At 40.6% G+C, this 17,242-nt stretch overlaps 2 protein-coding genes across 4 annotated transcripts; both read right to left on the bottom strand.

Moving 5' to 3' along the window:
• LOC146653599 (TRPM8 channel-associated factor homolog) lies at positions 1-16,589 on the bottom strand. Of its 3 annotated transcripts, none has more exons than XM_085381023.1 (13): positions 8,552-8,752; positions 7,891-7,950; positions 6,764-7,514; positions 5,733-5,949; positions 4,890-5,184; positions 4,494-4,795; positions 3,991-4,165; positions 3,757-3,851; positions 3,265-3,478; positions 2,713-2,949; positions 1,046-1,263; positions 818-931; positions 1-544 (listed from the first exon to the last, which is right to left on the bottom strand). In XM_085381023.1, exons 3-13 carry the CDS (start codon positions 7,411-7,413, stop codon positions 302-304), a joined length of 2,760 nt encoding a protein of 919 aa, XP_085237149.1. In that variant the 5' UTR covers positions 7,414-7,514; positions 7,891-7,950; positions 8,552-8,752; the 3' UTR covers positions 1-301. The 3 variants fall into 3 exon arrangements, with proteins under 3 accessions (XP_085237149.1, XP_085237148.1, XP_085237150.1); XM_085381022.1 differs by having other exon boundaries at positions 7,891-7,954; XM_085381024.1 differs by lacking the exons at positions 7,891-7,950; positions 8,552-8,752 and adding an exon at positions 16,537-16,589.
• Positions 9,733-16,602, bottom strand: LOC146653600 (TRPM8 channel-associated factor homolog). The gene is made up of 12 exons (XM_085381025.1): positions 16,537-16,602; positions 15,415-16,142; positions 14,813-15,029; positions 14,068-14,362; positions 13,672-13,973; positions 13,379-13,553; positions 13,049-13,143; positions 12,550-12,763; positions 12,138-12,374; positions 10,927-11,144; positions 10,621-10,734; positions 9,733-10,347 (listed from the first exon to the last, which is right to left on the bottom strand). Exons 2-12 carry the CDS (start codon positions 16,062-16,064, stop codon positions 10,105-10,107), a joined length of 2,760 nt encoding a protein of 919 aa, XP_085237151.1. The 5' UTR covers positions 16,065-16,142; positions 16,537-16,602; the 3' UTR covers positions 9,733-10,104.
• Positions 16,603-17,242: the final 640 nt, after the last annotated feature.

Raw genomic sequence — 17,242 nt, forward strand, 5'->3', positions numbered from 1 at the left:
TTTTCATCTTCAGAAACAATCTCTGTTTAGTAATGTAATGTCTTCCAGTTTTCACAAGTCACAAACATCAAGTTGCATTTTCTGCAGGGAACAAAATTATTTGGCTTTGTACAAAATAAAGGGAAAGATTCGATACCTACAACCTCAGTCCACCATTTCTGTTTCTCTATTCAGATGCTCTAATAAATGTTGTTAAAACAGAACACCAGACACCAAATCAGTTCACCGTGTTGCTCATCATTCACTTCAAATTAAGATATTGGTTGAAACCATTTCTCTGCACACTGCAGTGGTTTGAGGTTTAGTCATACTGGGTCATGGGGTGATCGTTCCAGGAAGGCAGCTGGGAGAGCTTCCCTTCAGTGGCTGTTTCTATTGGCCAGCCCCAGGCCTTAAAGAAGCCAGTCAGGTCCATCCCCACAGTCTGGGAGAAAGTCTCAGCATACAGGTTCATCTTTCCTTTGTTGTCCTTGGGGATGTCTTTCATGTGATGATACGCAGTAAACACCTTCTTAAAGGCATCCCAGCCAAACCTTTCCTGGAGCTGCAGATGAGGAGACAAAAATCATAATGCTGATAATCATGTTATGTCTAATAAAGTGTTTGTGTCAGGCTTATTTCTGTTTGTTAAGATACTGTTTTAATTCTGTCTCCACGCTTTCTTGATAGTGACTTGATTTAAAAGGTATCATCTTACAGTTTCTGGAACGTGCCTTGTTTCACACTCTGCTTTCAGTTTTACATGCAATCATTTTTTTCCAGTGAAAGCAGGTGTGTGGACAAAGGACAGTTTCTCTACAGAGTAGAATTCTCTCACCTGCATATATGTTTCCAGAGCCACCCACATGCTCCAGCTCTCTGGTTTCCTGCCTCCTGCGACGTAATCCTTGGCTCGACTTTGTCGATTTTCTGCAGTCATAGCTCCATGAGCCTGCATTAAAAACATGGAATGAGATGATTGTAAAATATTTTACTTTTAGTAAAAACTGAGTTCAATCATCAGTTATCATGGGATATCAAAATAGACACATGTGATTTACTCTACCTGTCCTCTGTGGAGACCCAGCACCTCTTCATGCACATACACTGACCACAGGTTGCATGTACACTCTGTGGTGTTTGGTGGGAACTCCCAGCAGCCTCTCTGTTGGTTGTGTCCCAGCTCGTGGATGGGGCCCCACATTTCTTTACCTTTTTTAACACCGACCAGCTCAGCAGCTGAGACTTTGTGTGCCATGATAGGATAACCTGCATGCATCCAGCCTGAACAGAAAAAGAGAAATGAACAGTGGTATAGTGATGATTCTTTATTTTTTATAGATTTTAGATTTTATAGATTTGATAGCTTTTATTTAAAAAAAATAAACAATTAACAAACAAACAACCAAAAGCATGATATGATTATGGTTCTTCGGTAAAAGTTAGTCATGTTAAGTGTAAATATTCATCTGTCTCTGTGGTAACCCTGCAGTGGTCTTGCGACCTGTCCAAGGTCTGCTCAACCTTTTGCCCTGTCACAGCTGAGATAGACGCCAGTGGATGGATAGACGTTTAAACAAGTTTCTCTGATTGGCAGTTCTTTATAAACACAAGACTTCAATAACAAATGGGTAGAGCTTCTGCACTCAGAAGCTAAGCTGGGGATACATGCCCTCAGGGATTTCAAACAGAGCCAAAAGTAGAAGGAAAAACTGTCTGATGAATAAGCATTTAGAGCTCTAAAGCCTGAGCTTTCAGCTTATAGGGATTAAGTGTGCACACACCTCATTTTCTGAAACTTGTTAGACAGCTGAAGCCAGCATTGTTACTGTATATATGCACTATTTTGCCAAAAGTATTTGTTCGTCCACTTTCACACCCACACAAATTTGGGAGACATCCCATTCTGAATCCATAGGGTTTAATATGATGTAAGCCCACCATGTGCAGATATAACAGCTTCAGCTCTTCTGGGAAGGTTTTCCACAACATTTAGGAGTGTGTTTATGGGAATTTTTGACCATCCAGAAGCACATTTGTGTGGTCAGATACAAAGAGTCCAGTAGCAGCATTCTGTACATCACCAAAGCACAATGCTTTGCACTAGTTCAAAGCATTAAATGCAAAGGTTTATATGCTTTGCACTGTCCCTCGTGGTGTAAAGTTTGGAATCAGGTGCTCAGGCATGGAAACCTTTTCCATGAAGCTCTCTGTGCACTGTTCTTGAGCTAATCTGAAGGCCAAATGAAGTTTGCAGGTCTGCAGAAAGTTGGCAACCTCTGCACGCTATATACTTCCCAATCCGATGACCCTGCTTTGTGATTTTACTTAGCCTGCCTCCTTGTGGCTGAGTTGCTGTTGTTCCCAGTCCCTTCCACTACTCACTATGTTTAGTAGCAAGGAAATATCATGACTGGACTTCATGCTGAGGTGGTATCCTATCACATTACCACACTGGAATTCCCTGAGCTCCTGAGAGCGACCAATTCTTTTACAAATGTTCATAGAAGCAGTCTGCATGCTTTGGTGCTTGATTTTATACACCTGTGTCATGGAAGTGATTGGAACACCTTACCCCAATGATTTGTATTGGTGACTAAATACTTTCTGTTTGCTAGTTCAGAGAACTGGACCATGCATACCCTGCCTGTCACCCAGCATTACTTGAGACTCTATATATGACAAGCCAGTTAAAGGCAGGTGTATATACAACATGAGGCAAAATGCACTTACCAGCAGAAATCTGCACATCTGCCACAAAGCGCTCCTTGCGGGGAAATTTGTGTGGTTTGGCAGCCAGATCTGCAATGGCCCTCATGATTTCATCCCACAGAGCGGCTAGCTCGTCAGGGCGCTCCAGACCCCGAACAGCATCTGACGGTACGGTGAGAATGATGTTTTCAAACTCCAACTCTGCCCAGGGTGAAGGAGCTGTGCGCAGCAACGACCACTGAGCTGCAGTTGTTACATCTGAAAAGAACAAAGAGAGGAGTGAATTTATTAAAATGCTTCAGGCTCCAACACATAAAAACAGAATCAAGGGCTAGCTAACACCAACTTGAAATATTAACAGTTAGGGAAGCCTAATTCATTGTATCAGACGTTAAACTGTTGGATATTTACTTTACTTTACTGAACATTTCTAACACTCCTAACACTTCATATTTGATTAGAACCAGGGAGATGCTGCCCTCAGCCCCTTAAATCGCCTTATAAACTGTTTGAGAATAGTCTATTAGACCAGTACAAAAAAAGTTAACAAAGTCAAATCCACCACAGACTCACCAGACTTATAGTATGGAGCAGGTACAGCCATCTGCACTATGACTTCCAACACCTTCACTTGTGTTTTGGGTGGGGCCACAAGGAAGATGAGCCCTCCCCAAAGGTTCCAAACCTGTATCATCTCTGATGTGACAGGAAATCGCTCATGGACAGACGGTGGTCTCTTCAGCTCCTCATGGTGGTGCAGTGAATCAGTTTGACATCCTATCTGAATCTGCAGAAGAAAAGAAAAATGCACTGTAAGCAATCTCTATATGCTAAAGTATTGAACACTGTAAAAAGGAATGTCTAAAAATTGCAAGGACTCCTCTGTGTTTAGACACCTAAATGACCTGAAACAACTTACAGTATCTATTCACCGCAAAAAAAAATTCAGGTTCTGGCACCTTGCCATGTGGACATGAGCTGTACTTGTGGTGAGTCTCTGTCACTACTGGAGACAGAGACTTATATGGGGTTGAACTCAAAATCAATTGACTTCATATGCTGTACCTTCCAATCCTTGTTGACAATCTGAGGTGGTATAGCGATGTAGGTCTTCATACCAGGAGAGAGGTAGAGACCTGTACTGATCCACTCTTCCCTATCTGAAACACACAATTATAAAAGATCACAATCAGGGACGTTTACAGGTATAAAATATGCATTTTAAAAACTGTATTTCACAGTTTCCAGTGTTTGCAATGAGCTGCATATATTAACACATTTTTAGCAGTGAGATCTGACCTGCTGTATCAACATCAACCTTGATCCGGTGGTTATAGACAACAGGCATCATTGGGTTGTCCTTGATGAGGTAGGGCAGGAGGGCATCGGGATCTGGGCAAACCTTATATACCTGGGTACCCACAGCGAGGAGGAGGTGGTCTTTGGGACTCTTTACAGGGCAGCTGTCACTCACCTTGAAAGTGAATAGTCAATCTCATTATATATGTCCCCATATTATGACACTATCTGCAGAAACAAAGGCAACTAGTCTCCACCTCCACCACACCCCATCCATAAAAAGCAGTGGTCAATCATATTTAAAACACATTGGTGTTGTTTCTTTTTTAAAACACATTTTTGAGACACATATTACTTGTTGATAACTGTAATATACCAACTAATAGCTGTGACATGCACTGTAATGTTTTGGCACACATAATGGTCACAAACCACATCAGCTAGCATAGCTTTGTTTAATTTTGTTATTTTAAAAGGTGTTCATATTATTTTTGTCTACTCACCTGTGGCAGGCCTGACCTCTTTAATAAGTCAGTGAGTGTGGCCAACACTTGTCGGTAGTGGGAGGAGTCATGGGCTTTCATCTGCAAGTAGGCATTGCAGTCGTTGCCCAGCCTTTTCAGATATCTCTCCTCATGCTGGCTAAGGTTTTCACCTGCAGTCACATGGGCAGCAAAGCGGTATAGAAGGTGGCGGAAGTGGTAGCTGTCATTAATAGCCTGGCTGGGTACGAGAGATTTGTATGTTCCTCCTCCGATTGTTGCGCCCAACAGGCTCAATCCCATTTGATTTAAGATCTTGTTTCCTGAAAGACATTAAAACAAATCTGACTTAAAATACTCTGGTGTATTGTTGGAGATGTCACACTAATCAGATGCATTGGTCGTGCACTTTCATACCTGAGAATTCTGTAAGTGGATTTTGCCCACTATGTGTCTGTGCCCAGTACCAGGCATGTCCTCCAATCAGCAGGCCTCCTCCCTCTGCCACAAAGTTTTTGATTTCCTCCAAATGCTCAGTGATATACGCTTTACACACAAACACGCTGAGGTCTTTCCTGAATTTTGTCTTCTCACACTTCAGCCCTGACTTGCTGAGAATATTGATTGCAGCATCTATATTCATGACACCAACAACCCCTCTGCGGCCTTCATCCAACCAGTGAATGGCATTTTGCCAAAATGGAGCCATACTCTAAAAGAATAGAAGGAAATCAGGAACAGATGCAGTCATGTGTACATAAGATGTATAAAAATTGCATCAAAACAGCAGAAACATCTCCTTTTTAACCATTATAGGTCTGCTTACCACTAACTCCTAACTCTAACCCTATCACAATACACAATTTATGTTATCTGCAATGTTTGCTCAAAGTCAGGGAGAAACACAATAAAAACAGTCATACATCCATTCCGAGTTGCACAAACTACTACTACTCACATTTTTAACCCTCTGAGGCCTGAGTCATCATCAGTGGAGAACCCAACCCTAACCTAAACTTTAACCTCCATCCCTCTATCCATCCTAGGCAATAAGAATAGCTTTGTTTTAAATTAAATTATTCACCCAAGTCTTGGCAATCAGTTAACAAAGAAACTATTCATTACAGTGACACACATAAAAACCTTCTGATGCAAATCAAACTTGTAAAATCAAAGGAAACCTGTTCATTCATAGGTCCGAATCACGTGCTGATTCTGACCTATGAGTGCTTGGAAAGGAAGACCAACTCTCACATTTACCTCAAGTCCCAGAAATCCTTCATGTGTAGCCACAATCACTCGTCCCTGTCCATAGTAGCCTCCTGCCAGGAACGCCCGTCCATCATCTGTGGTCGCGATGGGAAATGCTAGCGGTCCATGGACTAAAACCTCCGAAGCAGTTAAATTAGACGGGAGCTGGAACTCTGAAACCCCCTGGAGTAAGAACTGCAAGTCGTCTTCAAAATCCTTACCCAAGCTGAAAGGTGGAAGAGTCATGATAGGAATGAGAGACAAACTTAAGAATAATTGTGTAAATTGCATTTTTTTTATCTGTTTTTGCATGTTAAGAAAACAATTAACCAACATACAAGCAAGTTTAATTTTTACATTTTCAGAATGTAAAAAAGCACCACTGAACAACACAGGAATACATTCCTGCCTGTTGCCATCTCCCTGTACAACTCATCCACTTAACACACTGTATACTGCAGTAGCTACACCTTTTTTGCACATGCTCTTCTTTCTTATTCAGATATTTATCAATATATATATATATATATATATATATATATATATATATATATATATATATATATATATATATATATATATATATATATATGTATATTTTGTATATATTGTGCTATTTTCTTACTGTAGTGTATTGTCTGTCTTTGTTACTGTTTGTACCAGAGCACTGTAACCAAAATAATTTCCCCTAGGGATCAATAAAGTATTCTGATATTAAATTAATAAATATGAAACATAAAATTGATTTTCCTACTGTTATTATAAACACAGTCCTGTAAAAATACAGTCCTTTTGTAAATTCACAGGTGCTGAGTTTGACATCAATAGATACTTTGTTTTATTGCTTAGGCAGAAAATGTCAAAACTGATAAATCCATGTAAAATTATGTAAAAGTTTACATTAAATATAATAATAATATTTTTTTAAAACTCTATATGCAATCTATAGTAGTTTGCAATTTATTTCATGTTATAGTTAACTTGTGGGTTTAAACTAACAGTAACAATAACAACAAAACAGAACTACATTAAACACTCACACCACAGACATCCAGGAGGACGGGATCTGAGGGTAGACAGGCAGGTTCTCCACTTCACCATAACGCTCAGTGAAGTAGATTCCTGCCACTCCCGACACTTTATTCCCATCAAACTGATGCAGTGCGTTCTCTTTGGGGTGATCTGCAGCCCAACTCCACGCCTGCCCAGCTATCAGCACCCCTCCTCCAGCTTTCAGAAACGCCACAAGCTCCACTGGGTCTGAGCCCACGCTGTAGGCATCGGTCACATAAACACCAACTCCCTGTTTGTCACTGAAAGCTCCCACAACTTCTACTTGGAAGCTGGATTTTTGGAGGTTATTAGCAACTGCACATACACTTCTGTGCACCCCTACTGAGAGGTTATCAGAGCCATCACCTCTCAGCCAGGTTAGAGCATTTTCTACCAGAGCAGGAAAGGCTGTCAAGTAGCCCTCATGACCCAGGACCACAATCCTTCCACTGCCGTACAGAGAGGCAGCCATCAGCACCTGACCTTGACTGTTCATTGCTAAAGGAAAGGCATGGTCTCCGATCAGGACCAGGTCACTGGGAACACAGGGTCCCTGTAGGTCCAGCTCCTTCATGCCTCTCATCAGGGACATGTAGGCTTCTTCATGTTGGCTTTTGAACAACTGGTTAGATGACATAGTGTAGAGGATTTTTACTCTGAAGACTGAATGTCGAGGGCAAGTTGTCTTAACAGATTTGATTTCACAGTATTTCCTGCATCAATGTATGCCAAGGTGACCTGTGGAAATAGGGCAGAAAAAAATTCATTGTTTTTTATTATTATTCCAGCACACGTATTCACTTGAGGTGAAACAAAAAATTTGCACTCACACAGCAGTTAAAGTAGGTAATATATGCAAAAACAAGAATCATATCCACGGTGTAGTGTGAATAAGATAACAAAAATAAATAAATAAATAAAATGAAAGTATGACTGCTGACTAATGCCTCATAAGTCATGACAAAACATTACACTATATAAAGCTGATTCAGAGATAAAAAGTTAAATAGCTGCTTTCCACTTGGTACAACCAAGACCCAGATTTTACATATCTCGTTACTACTAAACAACTTAAAAAAAATAAATGCATTCTTTTATTTAATAATATTTTTACCTGCAAGATGACCTTCCGGTGCAGTTCAAGAGTTTTTCAAAGCAGGTGACACAAAGAGCTCTACCTGACAGAATAAAGAATGTGAAAGTGAGTGCCTATTTGAGGAGTTGAGGAGATCATGAGTGGTAGGTTACGATGAGGACAGCCCACAGACGGGCTACTGAGCACAGCAAAAAAATAAACAGAAGCATGGAAAATGACAGCAGTATGTCAACATTCCCATTGTGTGAATGTTGTAATTACTGATACACCCTAAACGAGTATGAAGCCCACAGAGAAACCTGCTCATCCTGCCATCTTTAGTAACTAGTTGTGAACGCTAAAGGGCACAGCGCAGAACTTTCTGCAGGTAAAATAAACAGAAGAATGTGGTGTTTTTAATTCAGTGTGTTTTGCACCATATCAAATTATTGCATCTTTCAGCATTACCATAGCGGGATAGCATAGCGTGATTACTCTTTATCCGTTCATCGTTAGGCTTTAGACTCTCATGTTTGGATAATAAATAGTGCTCACTATTTTGCCACACTGAATTAGTCTTCAGATGAGCTTTTAGCTCAAAATGTAACCAGGACAATGTGTTACTTTGTCTTCTTTCCGTATCAACTTTTTCTCCCTGCCTCGCCCATTACAGGACCTGAAAACCAAAATAGTGACTCACCAATGCGGATGTGTTAAATATTTAACTCCTTCGGTGAGTAGCAAATAACGACGTCTTATTACATCCAGTGAGAGTATTATAAATACACATTGTTGTTATATTACACGTGTCAACAAAGACAGAGTCCAAAAATGAGATGGAAATGTGGTCCAGTCAGCAGAAGTTTAGAATGTTGTTGCGCTTTTCTTTCAGATAACACGGTACGGGTGCCGAGTGACTCAGAAAGCCAACGGGATAAAGTTTTCTTTATCCTGCAGTTTTTCACCATCTGACTGCGCAGCCCAGCACAAGTTTTGCTATATTAACAAACTATCGCACATCGCACATCAAGTGATTTCAATGCTGACTCCCAACTCTGCACGTGATTAATGTTGGATAATATTGCTGAATATTTTAGAAAAAAAATAAACCTAGACTGTAAATACATAATCATAATCTGGCCTCACACAGGTCCCAAGAGGGTATGCTTATGGGGGGTCCTCAAAATATTTGTAAGGACAAACAGCAGACCATGTTGAGATATGCAGTATTCAGCTAATGGCTGTTTGGGAATCACCATATTGATGCAGCTACAATATAACAGTATTTCAGAATGAAATGAAGTCTTTCACTTTTTTTCTCTCTCTTAATGGAAAAAGATAAAGTGGATTATTATTGAAGCTGTTTCAGATATCAGTGTAGTGAAACTAAAGACTAAAGTTCTTTTATTATAAAGTCTGACCTCTTTATTGCAACCCAACATAATGCAAACATGAAAATACAGCAGCAGAGCAAATGAGAGTTTCAATATTATGCTTATTCACATAAAGAAAATCCACATTTCTAATAATATAAGTGTCCTTATAAAAATCCTGTGTCCTCATAAAAGACTACTATTTTTTAAGGAAAGGGTTGCAGTGAACGTATTCAGTAGAGCACAGTGTAAGGCAAGTGTATTGCGTTGTATGTTATAGTAGTGCAATGTCTTGCTATGATTTCAGCCCTGTACAAAACAAAGGCAAAGATCCACTCTTGTTATCATCGAATGTCTAGTCTACCTGGCAGTAAGTGAAAGCCTACTGTACCTACCCCGTACAGGTACATAAGGGAAAAAAAAAATTCAAACTGAATTCAATAACTACAACCTCACCACATCATTTAGAATAGAATAGAATTAGAATAGAATTCAACTTTATTGTCATTGCACATGCACAGGTACAGGGCAACGAAGTGCAGTTTGCATCCATCCAGAAGTGCTTTAGTGATATAGATATATTACAATATATATTAGCAATAATATAGATATGTAAGTATATTACAGAAATGGGTCTATTATGGTGTGTTATAATGTACACGGTATGAAGTATGTTGTGAATATTCTATAACTATAAGTATGTACAGGCTGTAGTGAGTACAAGCTATGTACAGGATTTGTTTCTCTATTCAGATACTCTAATAAATGTTGTTGAAACAGAACACCAGACACCAAATCAGTTCACCGTGTTGCTCATCATTCACTTCAAATTAAGATATTGGTTGAAGACATTTCTCTGCACACTGCAGTGGTTTGAGGTTTAGTCATACTGGGTCATGGGGTGATCGTTCCAGGAAGGCAGCTGGGAGAGCTTCCCTTTAGTGGCTGTTTCTATTGGCCAGCCCCAGGCCTTAAAGAAGCCAGTCAGGTCCATCCCCACAGTCTGGGAGAAGGTCTCAGCATACAGATTCATTTTTCTTTTCTTGTCCTTGGGGATGTCTTTCATGTGATGATACGCAGTAAACACCTTCTTAAAGGCATCCCAGCCAAACCTTTCCTGGAGCTGCAGATGAGGAGACAAAAATCATAATGCTGATAATCATGTTATGTCTAATAAAGTGTTTGTGTCAGGCTTATTTCTGTTTGTTAAGATACTGTTTTAATTCTGTCTCCACGCTTTCTTGATAGTGACTTGATTTAAAAGGTATCATCTTACAGTTTCTGGAACGTGCCTTGTTTCACACTCTGCTTTCAGTTTTACATGCAATCATTTTTTTCCAGTGAAAGCAGGTGTGTGGACAAAGGACAGTTTCTCTACAGAGTAGAATTCTCTCACCTGCATATATGTTTCCAGAGCCACCCACATGCTCCAGCTCTCAAGTTTCCTGCCTCCTGCGACGTAATCCTTGGCTCGACTTTGTCGTTTTGCTGCAGTCATAGCTCCATGAGCCTGCATTGAATAGTATGTAATGAGGTGACTGTTAAGCATTTTACTCTAAGGAAAACAGTGTTAAGTCTTCTGTCCTCATAGGATATCAAAAAAAGAGTTATGCTTTCTAAAACTGATTGATATGAAAAGCATCACAATTCAACAAAAGCTTTTCTGGCCATTGGTCTGAAAGATGCATGTGATTTACTCCACCTTCTCCCTCTTGATGCCCAGCACCTCTTCATGCACATACACTGACCACAGGTTGCATGTACACTCTGTGGTGTGTGGTGGGAACTCCCAGCAGCCTCTCTGTTGGTTGTGTCCCATCTCGTGGATGGGGCCCCACATGCCTTTACCTTTTTTAACGTCAACCAGGTTAGCAGCTGAGTTTTTTTGTACCATGATAGGATAACCTGCATGCATAAAACCTGAACAGAAAAAGGAGAAATGAACAGTAGTACAGTGATGATTCTTATGTAAAAACAAACAAACAAGCAAACAAACAAGCAAAAGTATGACATGATTATGGTTTTTCAATGCAACAGTCCAGGGTCTACTCAGCCTTTTGCCGTGTGACAGCTGGGATAGACTCCAGTGGATGGCCTCAGGGATTTCAACCAGAACCAAAAGTAGAAGGAAAAAATGAGCATTTAGAGCTCTAAAGCCTGAGCTTTCAGCTTACAGGGATTAAGCGTACACACGCTTACTTCATTTTCTCAAACTTGATAGACAGGTAAAGCCAGCATTGTAATTGTATATATGCACTATTTTGCCAAAAGTATTTGCACGTCTGCCTTCACACCCATATGAACTTGAGTGACATCCCATTCTGAATGAGTGCTTTGCATTGTGCTTGGTGATGAAAAAAGCATATACTTAGGGCTGGATCAGGTGACCCTGAATCCTCCCTTAGTTATGCTGCAATAGTTTTAGGGTGCTGGGAGATTCCCATGATGCCTTAAATATTTCTCCTCCACTCACTCTTTTCACTCACTATATGTTAACAGACCTCTCTACATTGAATCCTACTTGTTATCAGTCGCTGGCTCTCTTTCACAGCATGTTTTCTTATCCTGTTTTTTTTTTTTATCACAACAACTGGTCACAGCCAATGTGCTTGTTTATGGGGGGTCATATGATTGTTGGGTTTTTCTCTGTATGTATTATTGTAGGGTCTAGCTTACAATATAAAGCGCCTTGAGGCGACTGTTGTTGTGATTTGGCGCTGCATAAATAAGATTGAATTGAATTGAAAAATTGAATTTGGATTGGTGACTGAATACTTTCTGTTTGCTAGTTCTATTCCAGAGAACTGGTTCATGCATACCCTGCCTGTCACCCAGCATTACTTGAGACTCTATATATGATAAGAAAATAATAGGCAGGTGTGTACTGTACAACATGAGGCAAAATGCACTTACCGTGAGAAATCTGCACATCTGCCACAAAGCGCTCCTTGCGGGGAAATTTGTGTGGTTTGGCAGCCAGATCTGCAATGGCCCTCATGATTTCATCCCACAGAGCAGCCACCTTGTCAGGGCGCTCCAGACCCCGAACAGCATCTGATGGTACGGTGAGGATGATGTTTTCAAACTCCAACTCTGCCCAGGGTGAAGGAGCTGTGCGCAGCGACGACCACTCAGCTGCAGTTGTTACACCTGAAAAGAACAGAGAGGAGTGGATCTATTAAATTGCTTTGCATTATTACCTGGGAGATGCTGCCCTCAGCCCTTCAAATTATAGACTGTTTAAAAAATAGTCTATTAGACCAGTACAAACAAAGGTACACACTAGTGCAAACACATATTAAAGTTCAATCTACCGCAGACTCACCAGTCTTATAATATGGAGCAGGTACAGCCATCTGTGCTGTGACCTCCAACCCCTTCACTTGTGTTTTGGGTGGGGCCACCAGGTAGATGAGTCCTCCCCAAAGGTTCCAAACTTGTATCATCTCTGAGGTGACAGGAAATCGCTCATGGACAGACGGTGGTCTCTTCAGGACATCGTTCTTGTGCAGAGAATCAGTTTGACATCCTATCTGAATCTGCAGAAGAAAAGGAAAATGCATTATAAGCAATAATACAAGCAAAAATATAATAATATAAGCAATACCACAAAGTGTGCAACACTGTAAAAAGGAATAACTAAAAATTGCAATGACTGCTCTGTGTTTAAACAACTAAATGGCCTGAAACAGCTTACAGTATCTATTCACCAGAGACAAGTTTTGTGTCTGGAATTTTTCAGTTTCTGGCACCTCACTATCTTTAGGTAACAAAGTTGCAACATTCTGAGTGAACTCAAAATCAATTGATTTCATATGCTCTACCTTCCAATTCTTTTTGACAATCTGAGGTGGTATAGCGATGTAGGTCTTCATACCAGGAGAGAGGTAGAGACCTGTACTGATCCACTCTTCCTTATCTGAAACACACAATTATAAAAGATGACAGTCAGGGACGTTTACATGTATAAAATATGCATTTAAAAAATGTATTTCACAGTTTTCAGTGTCTACAAAGAGGTGCATGTATTAATACTGTGTGACACTGAACAACAGGCATTGCTGCATCATGCTGAACGATGCTGTACAATTTAAATTTGTACCTAAATTCAAATAACCACATTCACATTTTTGAACACAGCAGTGAGATCTGACCTGCTGTATCAACATCAACCTTGATCCGGTGGTTATAGACAACAGGCATCATTGGGTTGTCCTTGATAAGATAGGGCAGGAGGGCATCGGGATCTGGGCAAACCTTATATACCTGGGTACCCACAGCGAGGAGGAGGTGGTCTTTGGGACTCTTTACAGGGCAGCTGTCACTCACCTTGAAAGTGAATGGTGAATGTTATTAGATATGTCCCCACATTATGACACTATCTGCAAAAAAAAGGGCAGACGAGCGACCCCTCAACAAACCCCATCCATAAAGGGCAGCTACTCACCTGTGGCAGGCCTGACCTCTTTAATAAGTCAGTGAGTGTGGCCAACACTTGCCGGTAGTGGGAGCAGTCATGGGCTTTCATCTGCAAGTAGGCATTGCAGTCGTTGCCCAGCTTTTTCAGACATCCCTCCTCATGTTTGCTAAGTTTTTCACCTGCAGTCACATGGGCAGCAAAGCGGTATAGAAGGTGGCGGAAGTGGTAGCTGTCTTTAATAGCCTGGGTGGGTACGAGAGCTTTGTATGTTCCTCCTTTGATTGTTGCGCCCAACAGGCTCAATCCCATTTGATTTAAGATCTTGTTTCCTGAAAGACATTAAAACAAATCTGACTTAAAATACTCTGGTGTATTGTTGGAGATGTCACACTAATCAGATGCATTGGTCGTGCACTTTCATACCTGAGAATTCTGTAAGTGGATTTTGCCCACTATGTGTCTGTGCCCAGTACCAGGCATGTCCTCCAATCAGCAGGCCTCCTCCCTCTGCCACAAAGTTTTTGATTTCCTCCAAATGCTCAGTGATATACGCTTTACACACAAACACGCTGAGGTCTTTCCTGAATTTTGTCTTCTCACACTTCAGCCCTGACTTGCTGAGAATTTTGATTGCAGCATCTATATTCATAACACCAACAACCCCTCTGCGGCCTTCATCCAACCAGTGAATGGCATTTTGCCAAAATGGAGCCATACTCTAAAAAATGGAAGGAAAGCAGGAACAAAGGCAGTTACGTGTACATGTGATGTATAAAAGATTTCTCGGAACAGCAGAAGCATTTCTTTTTTAACCATTGATGGTTTAACCAACATTCACCATGCTCAGACTCGGGTACTCACACTATAGACATCAAAAGAAACTTAGGGTTCAGCATATTTGCCGAGTATACTTCAACATCCAAACTGAAGAAGCATGGGATCAACAGACAAGCCTTTAGATTAGTAGACAACGATATCTAACCCCTGCGTCGTGCCTCATACAGAGTTAGAGTTATCACCAATGATGGCTCAGACATCAAACAGTTAGAATGTTCTTTTATATTCTCTCATCACAGATGGTCTAAATCTACAGTAAGCATCAAAGTGCTGACAGAAATATACAATACTAAAAAATATATATAGTGAAAATAACAAATGCCTAATTTACCTCAAGTCCCAGAAATCCTTCATGTGTAGCCACAATCACTCGTCCCTGTCCATAGTAGCCTCCTGCCAGGAATGCCCGTCCATCACCTGTGGTCGCGATGGGAAATGCTAGCGGTCCATGGACTAAAACCTCCGAAGCAGTTAAATTAGACGGGAGCTGGAACTCTGAAACCCCCTGGAGTAAGAACTGCAAGTCGTCTTCAAAATCCTTACCCAAGCTGAAAGGTGGAAGAGTCATGGCAGGAATGAGAGACACTATTAAGAATAATTGTGCAAATTGCGTTTTCAAATGAGTCTTTGCATGTTAACAAAACAATTAACCAACATACAAGTAATTGTATTTTTTACATTTTTGGAAGATTATCACCATGAAAATTTGAATTGCATTCATGTTGTATAATTATTACCAGTGACTATGTATAAAAACAATAAATATGAAACTTCAACATAAAATTGATTTTCTTAATGTTATTATCAACAAGTTCCTGTAAAAATACTGTACATATAGTCTATAGTAGATTGCAATTTATTTCATGTTATAGTTAACTTGTGGGTTTAAAAAAAACTAACATGGAATCTATAATAGTTATAGCATGTACTCACACCACAGACATCCAGGAGGACGGGATCTGAGGGTAGACAGGCAGGTTCTCCGCCTCACCACAACGCTTAGTGAAGTAGATTCCTGCCACTCCTGACACTTTATTCCCATCAAACTGATGCAGTGCGTTCTCTTTGGGGTGATCTGCAGCCCAGCCCCACGCCTGCCCAGCTATCAGCACCCCTCCTCCAGCTTTCAGAAATGCTACAAGCTCCACTGGGTCTGAGCCCACGCTGTAGGCATCGGTCACATAAACACCAACTCCCAGTTTGTCACTGAAAGCTCCCACAACTTCTACTTGGAAGCTGGATTTTTGGAGGTTATTAGCAACTGCACTGACATTTCTGTGCACCCCTACAGAGAGGTTATCAGATCCATCACCTCTCAGCCAGGTCAGAGCATTTTCTACCAGAGCAGGAAAGGCTGTCAAGTAGCCCTCATGACCCAGGACCACAATCCTTCCACTGCCGTACAGAGAGGCAGCCATCAGGACCTGACCTCGGCTGTTCATTGCTAAAGGAAAGGCATGGTCTCCGATCAGCAACAGGTCACTGGGAACACAGGGTCCCTGTAGGTCCAGCTCCTTCAGGCCTCTCATCAGAGACATGTAGGCTTCTTCATGTTGGCTTTTGAATGATTGGTTGGACGACATAGTGTAGAGGATTTATACTCTGAAGAATGATGAAGATCGAGGGCAAGTTGTGCCAGCAGATTCGACTTCACAGTATTTCTTGCATCAATTAGAGATAGAGGGAAAAAAAGAATTACGTAGTTTTATTATCATTTGAGCACATGTATTCACTTGAGGTGAAACAAACTTTTGCACTTAGACAGCAGTTAAAGTAGGTAATATATGCAAAAACAAGAAATGTATTCACAGAATAACAAGAAGCACATTCACAGTGTACTGTGAATAACAAAAACAAATAAAGTGAAAGTATGACTGGTGACTAATGCCTCATACACCATGACAAGACATTACAGCAAATTCTGAAAATAAAGCAGGTTCAGAGATGAAAAGTTAAATACACATGATAGCACCAAGACTCAGAGTTTACATATCTGGTTACTACTAAACACCTTTAAAAAGGACATTCTTTTATTTATTTATATATATATTTTACCTGCAAGATGACTTTCCGGTGCAGCTCAATAGTTTTTGAAGGCGGGTGACACACAAGGAGCTCCACCTGACAGAATAAAGAATGTGGAAGTGAGTGCCTATTTGAGGAGTTGAGGAGATAAGATCATGAGTAGGTTTACGATGAGGACGGGCTACTGAGCACAACAAAAAATAAACAGAAGCAGGGAAAATGACAGCAGTATCAACATTATCAATGTGTCAATGGTATAATCACTGATACACAGTAGCAGTTTTTGATACGGGCGGTTGTTTATTGTCATCTCTGCTACACACAGTCCAGTATATAGAGAGACAAGAGACGAGGCTCCAGTTACAGCAGAGCAAGTAAACAAACAATATATATAAGAAGAGTAAGAAAATAAATATACACTTCAGGACTTGGGGTAAAGGGATCAATAACAATTGAAAATTTATAATTTACAGTTTGATGATTTAAAGTCTCACACACAACCCGTCGAAAGGGGAGGGGGGCGGCTGCTTCCAAACAGAGCGCATTTCATTCATAATGTTGTAAATCCAAGCCCATTATGTATTCCTGATTTGAATCCTGGGTTGTGTGAAATCCCAGAAATAAACCCTAGACAAAGTGAATCTGTGAACTAAGGTGTAGGTCTATTAGGTTATGTTGTGGCGATCCTCGAGTTGGGGCATTTGTGTTCATACTGGAGTGCAAAATTAAAACCAAT

Source organism: Rhamphochromis longiceps, linkage group LG14, assembly GCF_057381845.1.
Source record: "Rhamphochromis longiceps isolate RC_006_pf linkage group LG14, R_longiceps_female_GT1.1, whole genome shotgun sequence".
Lineage (NCBI taxonomy): Eukaryota > Metazoa > Chordata > Actinopteri > Cichliformes > Cichlidae > Rhamphochromis > Rhamphochromis longiceps.

Coding starts and splice junctions, on each gene's coding strand:
- LOC146653599 (XM_085381024.1), bottom strand. CDS start 7,413: ATGTCATCTAACCAGTTGTTCAAAAGCCAACATGAAGAAGCCTACATG. Junction 1,264..2,712: donor AGATGTGCAGATTTCTGCTG/GTAAGTGCATTT, acceptor TTTTCTGTTCAG/GCTGGATGCATGCAGGTTAT. Junction 545..817: donor CTCTGGAAACATATATGCAG/GTGAGAGAATTC, acceptor CCTCATCTGCAG/CTCCAGGAAAGGTTTGGCTG.
- LOC146653600 (XM_085381025.1), bottom strand. CDS start 16,064: ATGTCGTCCAACCAATCATTCAAAAGCCAACATGAAGAAGCCTACATG. Junction 15,030..15,414: donor TCCTCCTGGATGTCTGTGGT/GTGAGTACATGC, acceptor TCCACCTTTCAG/CTTGGGTAAGGATTTTGAAG. Junction 10,348..10,620: donor CTCTGGAAACATATATGCAG/GTGAGAGAATTC, acceptor CCTCATCTGCAG/CTCCAGGAAAGGTTTGGCTG.